This window comes from Porites lutea, chromosome 3 (assembly GCF_958299795.1).
Source record: "Porites lutea chromosome 3, jaPorLute2.1, whole genome shotgun sequence".
NCBI classification, from domain to species: domain Eukaryota; kingdom Metazoa; phylum Cnidaria; class Anthozoa; order Scleractinia; family Poritidae; genus Porites; species Porites lutea.
This window is the reverse complement of record NC_133203.1, coordinates 8,177,629-8,184,389: the sequence shown is the minus strand read 5'-3', so window position 1 is coordinate 8,184,389 and position 6,761 is coordinate 8,177,629. Positions and strand designations below refer to the sequence as shown.

Sequence of the window (6,761 nt, the reverse complement as noted above, 5' to 3'; positions counted from 1 at the left end):
GTTGTAAATTTCTTGCTTGCCTGCCTCTTCGAGGATTTTCGAACATCTAAAAAATGGTATAATTGCCTATTTTTAACGGATTTTTACCCTAAAAAGGTCACCTAGAATTTTTTTGGGAGCCTTTTCTCTGGCTGAAATTTACGAAAAGGTACGTTTTCATCCCTATAATTTTCGGATCACTTGACCTTCATCTAGGAAATCCGAAAAGATGAAAAATTTCTAGGGGATAGAAATATGCCTATATCTACCGTTTAAATCAGGAGGGTGAAATCCGGCTGAAATCCTCAAATGCAAGCTCAAGTTCTCACCATGTTGTACAAGTGTTTCTACCTTTTGAAACTGTCGACAAAACCTAAGGATTAATGCGACCTTTTATGAGCGCTTTCCTCTTTAGAAGAAGTTGTTTTCAATATAACAAAAGACTACATTTGATGTGCTTGAATATGATTTTGGGCACTGTTGAGATCACAAGGGCCCTTTTAGCTGATCAAAACAACAACAACAATACAGCATTAAAATTGCGGTTGGGTTAATGATGAGGGGGCGTTTGACACATGCTTGACACCAGAAAGCCAAGTATCTGGTCAATACGAAACGCTTACTGTCAATATCCTGAAAATCCTGCTGGGACATTGCTTGTACGTACTTTAACGTGAAAGGGTTTGGTCCTGAGTATGTGAGAGCATTTATCAGTGAGCCCGGAATCCCTTATTTTTTAACCCCTAATATATAGGAAGAGGAAGTTGTTCGATTTATCGGGAGGTTCGACAAGCCGGCAAATCGAATCTCGGTATTCTACTGCGGTTTCACTGTAAAACAGGAAGGTTTAATCACCGCATTTGGCATTCCTTACAACTACTTTCTTACAACATTACATTCTATTTTGCCTTTCCACTTTTCAACACAATCCTGGCGATATAGTACTTGATCATTGCAGCCGACTACGTGCCAATAGACAAATTTCAACTTTGAGCGGCAAAGAACCGAAAATGACCTTAATTTTATCGTTCTGCCCCAATATTTCTTTAGATAAAAACACCCTCAAACCAAAACGTGAGAAATAGGCGGAAAATGCCAAAACAGAGGTGCCTTACTCGGAAAAAAGACAACAACAACAATAACAAGTCATTGAATTAGCAAGAACAGCAAAATTTACTTTCATAAGTCTGTGGTAGTAATCTTTGGTGTACTAATCTGATGACAGGGTGACATGAAAATATCACGCTACATAAAATGATTGATGCGCGTCAATGACACATTTCTTAAAACCTTTATCATATCTGCACGCCAAAAAATGGCTTTACTCAAATCACGTTTTAAAACACTTTGTCAAAACGCCAAACTTTCGTAAATCAGTGCACGCGTGCAAATTGCGGTTCAAGGAAAGCCGCGATGAGCTGTAATCTCTGTTTGTCATGCCGTACAAATAAACTGTTTGCGGTGGCGAGGTAATCTGATGGACCCGTTTTAAGGCTGTAAGGATATTTCGCTCTTTTTTGCTATGTGCGCGCTCATTTACATAGCGAATGAATTTGTTTACATGTCGTGTCTGTCAAGTACTTGAGAAAACAATCAATTAAAAGCTCAATCCACGGGTGTTTTTTGCCATGAATAGCACGAAAATCGTATTTTTGAAGTATGTTTATACCTATCGAGTTCTACTGACTTTGCGTGCACGAACTTCTTAGTATCTTTTGAATCTTGATAAAATACCTCAAGTAATCGTGCGTTAAATCGCGTATTAATTAGTTTATCGACCAGGCGATAATTGAAAGATAATTTTACAAATCACTAAGGACATTTTCTAGCTTGCAGAATGGTTTCTTAGTTGAACTGTCTTTACAATATTTCCCTGCGTTACGTAACTTAATGGGAAAGTTATTTATGCTGTCAACGTTAATATTTGTTAGCACAAAGTTAGAATTTCTTGAGTGTCTTCCATCATCATCATCATCTGCCACTGCAAAGGGCGCGATAGGGGCAGTTATAAGTACTAACTTGGCAGAGTTGAAATGATTTCCTTTTGCGCATGTTATAAAAAATCATTTTAAGCCGTCTAGCTGCGTCGCGATGTTGTACCGCCGATTAAAACAAAAAAAAGAGGCAATAAAGGACCAGGAGACAAGAAAAGAACAATAGCTGGGATTCTGCCTGCCTGCCAGTCAACGTTAAACAGCAGAGATTAATTAGTCAAGTCAATAAGAGAACAACAACAGAGGCGTATCTTCTCCTCCTTACTAATTGCCCTTCCACGCCCCTCGAATCCATTTACACACACACGGCTATTGAAAAATACCAGCTCCGCATTGGCCGTTTTTAGAACTTCGTGTTACGACACGTGTTGAATTCGAATGAACGTCATTTGTATGGGGGCAGCCAGATGGAATTAAGTCGTTGACGATCCACTTAAGCCATAAAGCTGTGCGAGAAGGCTAAAAGCGTCATGAAAAATTTCTTGTTGCTCTTCCTTACCCTGCTGGTGTCAGTCGAGGTGGTGGATAGCGTTGTGTACAGTTGGATACTCAGTGTGAATCCGGTCGACACGGATGAAGGAAAAGATGGCACCTCAACAGACAACAAAACTAAAGGGAACTCAACAACGCTGCAGGTATATTCAGTGATCTTGGATATGAATTGTTCAGTTTAATATGACCAAGTGTATCACCTTACCGAGTATTTTTTACAAGGTCATAGTTACTCAATGTGAATACTGTATTTAAAGACCTATGGGATGTTATTTCCTTTTGCAGGCCTGTAGAAAGGACAGACACTGTGGTCAAGGAAGCTACTGTCACAAACACAACGGACTATGTCATGCTTGCAAACCAATAGAATCGCCGTGTCGCCGCAATAACATGTGTTGTGGCGGTATGGAATGTGTGTTCGGATTCTGCAGAACGGCTCTTCCGCGGGGTACCAAGGGCGCTAGGTGCAGAAAGGACCGCAAATGCGATGCAGGACTGTGCTGCGTGAAAGTTCACGGAGAACCTATCTGCAGACAGTTGCTTCAGGAAGGCGATGACTGCTCCGTGCCGGAAGGCGGACTTGGTTACGCATTGAACCAGAAGTGTCCGTGCGCTGCCGGCCTAACGTGCAAGAAAGTCAAGCATCGGCATAGAAAGAGGTAAATCAACTATGGACTTTCATCCTTCGTGACGTTCTAAAAATCCAATAGGCGGTAATCAAAATTCAACATAGCAAAGCTGTACAAGAATTTGCTGAACTGATAAGCCTTCACAATCATTAGCCCTTTGTTGCGGTTATTGTGTTTTAAGGTTGTTTTGGCGTAATTTGATTTCCGTTCTCGATTTTACCTTTAAAGTTATCGAGCGTTATTCGTGTGTATTTTCCAATCGTTCTTAATGCTCGTCTGTTGTTTGTTTGCAGACTGGTAGCACCGCTTGTCAGAAAAAAAAGAACTTGCCAAAGACTTTAGTCATACAAGGTTAAAGAGGTTAGGAGCTGTGGAAGACAATCACCCGCGAAACACTTCACTATCCAAGTGGAATTCGTGCCAAGGAGTCGGGAGCCATTGACATACTTTGTGCATAAGCACACTAAATTGAATATTCCCACACTACAATATAGACCATACTATTGAAGTGTTAGTTAAATATAATTGTATGTATATAACAGAATCCACACTCAAAGAGAGGTAAAGTAGATTTTAAAAGATAGTATAAATTATCGGGCGTTTCCGTTCCTCATTTCACGTCTAAGTGTAATTTATAACGTGGGTTGCACTTGAAATAGAAGAAAGTGCGAAGTATATAGTTATATCAGAATGCATGGCGCAAGACTTATCAATATGCAAAGCCAGTGTAAACATCATTGAAACTTTTGTTAACTCGTACAAAGGCTTGAAGGTGTCAAACAAGACATTTATGATTTAATGGACCTAAAGCATTAGGTGAATTTGCAATTATTTTTTTCTCAACATTAAAAAAAAGTTTGGAAAAGTAAACAAGCTGTGTTATGTTGCCGTGTAAGAAAGATTTTTTACGCTCTATTAAGTTAGGGCGAAAGTATTGAGACAGTATAAAAGACCGCAAAGGCGTTGCGACTGTTTAGCGTTTGGTCATTATCAGAACCTCTGGATAAATCTTTGGGTCAATATTCACTTTAAAGCAGTGACGCAACTATATCTGGAGTCCAAAACAAGTCAAGAACAATTTGGAAAATGAACAAGTTTTGTTTTGTGTAGAAGAATAAATGCTTTTCGTTCCAAGCTCAAACGACATGTTAAAGACTTATTACTGAAATTACCGATTTGTCCCTCCCAAAGTCATTTTGCTTTCTCTACTGACTAATTAGCTCATTCACTGAACACAATGGAAAATTCCTTAACAGCAGAATACGACCGTTTTACTTCAGTGGCTAATGCACCCATATGGAGAAGGTGACAATAAAAAGCTAAAGAAATTGCAGAGACTAGACAATACCCATGACTAAAACATATTACTCTTGAGGTCTCGCTCGGACTGATAGACGGAATTTACATGAATTAAAAACTGGGTTTGTACGGCCTCTGAACAAGGGCGACGGTGCGCGACAGTAGATGACATTATATAACCTTAATTGAGCGCTACTGACTACTAAGATTTCAGATTATAAATTGCATCCTGATGATGTTATTTGTCATCATCCATCATATTCTTGGTTCAGAAAAGCTTGAGCAACCTTGACTAAAGTGTATACATTTACTTGCGTTTTGCCCCCCTAGAAGAGAATGCACGTGTAAAAATGATTTTGAGAAGTTGGAAGTTACTAAGAGCAATAAAAGAGTATTGTTTACTTCCTACCACTCGGTCAAAAGCGATTTTCAAGTTAACACTTCCGCTCCATAACAAAATATTAATCTGTTTAAGTAGAGTAAGTGTATTCATTGATTCTATCGTTTTTAGAATTTTCAAATCTGACATTTAAAAAGCTGGGTTCGATTTTCGCCTTAGAAATGATAAGCGTGTATCTCGCGTACGTGATATGCGCTGTTTACAACCTTAAAATAAAACCGATAAGTTAAGTGGCCTCTTCACTGAAAGTCACCTTATAATTAAGCTTTGGATTAAATAAAGGAAGCATTCAGCTGAACATTCCTTTATTTCTTCTACTAAAAACGGGCAAAAACGGCTTCTACATAAAGTAAATCATTCTGTTTTCTGTTTGGAAACAATTCATAGGTACTTTCCAAAGCCGGACAGACAATGGCAGGTGCTCAGAAAATAAATCCGTGTTAAACGATCATACATAACAAACTTTATGACTTACTCTATGTATACTACGAGTACAGTTATTACAGCACGTTTTTGTTCAGGAACTTGGCCAATTGCACGAGGTTAAAAGGTTTTAAGTGGGCTACGATGCGGCGATGAGTTATCCCGATAAGAGTATCTTAAGTTTGGATGGAACATATCTGAAGTATCAAATGGCAAAATACTTTTTTAAGAAAGAAAGAAAGTTTGCTTAATGAGTAGAGTTTCCTCAATGAAATTAAGGTCAGACTGTTCAGCACCTTAAACATTGCGTTCTTTGAAACTTCAGCTCGATTATCTCAACTCGCTCACTTTGTCAAATGTAGGCGAACTCTCCTGGAGTTGAATTCCTAACAAAAATATCCAAGTTAAAAAAAAAAGACAAAGATAAATTCTTCGTCCTTTGTTAACGTTGTCGCCAAAACGTGAAATTTGGCGTCTTTGAGTATGTCAGCACTTTTTTTCCTCGTTTGAATACTGTCAAACTTGAGGATTTATCCACTCGCTCAACAGAAAGAAGATGGGTTGAAAATTTTTGTATGCAGTTATAAAAAGAATCCTTACTGCTCAGCAGCTTTCATTGTTTAAGGTCATTGATCGAAAATTACTGAGATTATACCATTATAACACCATACTTGCAACGCAGATTGAATTTACTAAGGGGATTACCCCTGATAGTATTTACGAAAATTTAAGCGAATTAATTCCTCCTTCAGAAGTAACTTGATGAGTTAATGTGAACATAAAACGAAGTTTCAAACTCAAGGATAAAACTTTTAAGACACACAATCTTTCGATCTTATCTCCAAATCTTTACCAAGAGATGTTGCTTGAAGTTTTGTCACGTGATTTGTATAGTAAATCACGTGACAAAACGCCTCGGTAAATCGCGGGAAGCTCGTAACCAGGGTACCGATTCCATATTGGAGCCCGACAATAGATTTTGAGGCCTCCTTGACTCTTTTCTTAAACATGGATGGCGTAGTTATGAGAGCACTCGCCTCCCACCGAATGTGGTCCGGATTCAAATCCCGACGTCGACGCCATGTGGGGGTGGAGTCTCTCACTGGACAAAAAAATGGATTTGCACAAATTTGCTCCTTGCAAACATGTCCGCCCAAAAATGTAAAACCGCGGAGTAAATATGGGGCAAAGATGGTAAGTGCCACATTTGCATACCAAACAACAGGGAGTGTAAATATCTAGGCAAATGGGGTATTTGCCGTCTTTGTGCCAGATTTACTCCTCAGTTTTTGTACTTTGCGGCATATGTGCCGTCCAGTGTTTTGCGTTGAAAGGTTTTTCTCCGGCTTCTCCGGTTTTCCTCTCTCCTTAAAAACCAACATTTCCAGATTGCATTCTGACCAGGAATGGCAGACGAAGAACCATTATGTGGATGTGCTACCTTTAAATCTTTATCTATTTAAGTACTTATTTATTTTACATGTTGCCTTCCCTCGCGAGGATTGAGGGAGGGTCTGAACGGGGTTTAGTGTTAGTGTTATTTGC

The 6,761-nt window shown here is 39.0% G+C and overlaps 1 protein-coding gene across 1 annotated transcript; it reads left to right on the top strand.

Annotated features, from left to right (window-relative positions):
- The first annotated feature begins 2,066 nt into the window (after window positions 1-2,066).
- LOC140930358 (dickkopf-related protein 3-like) lies at window positions 2,067-3,967 on the top strand. Its single transcript, XM_073380040.1, has 3 exons — window positions 2,067-2,608; window positions 2,751-3,124; window positions 3,388-3,967. Exons 1-3 carry the CDS (start codon window positions 2,444-2,446, stop codon window positions 3,434-3,436), a joined length of 588 nt encoding a protein of 195 aa, XP_073236141.1. The 5' UTR covers window positions 2,067-2,443; the 3' UTR covers window positions 3,437-3,967.
- Window positions 3,968-6,761: the final 2,794 nt, after the last annotated feature.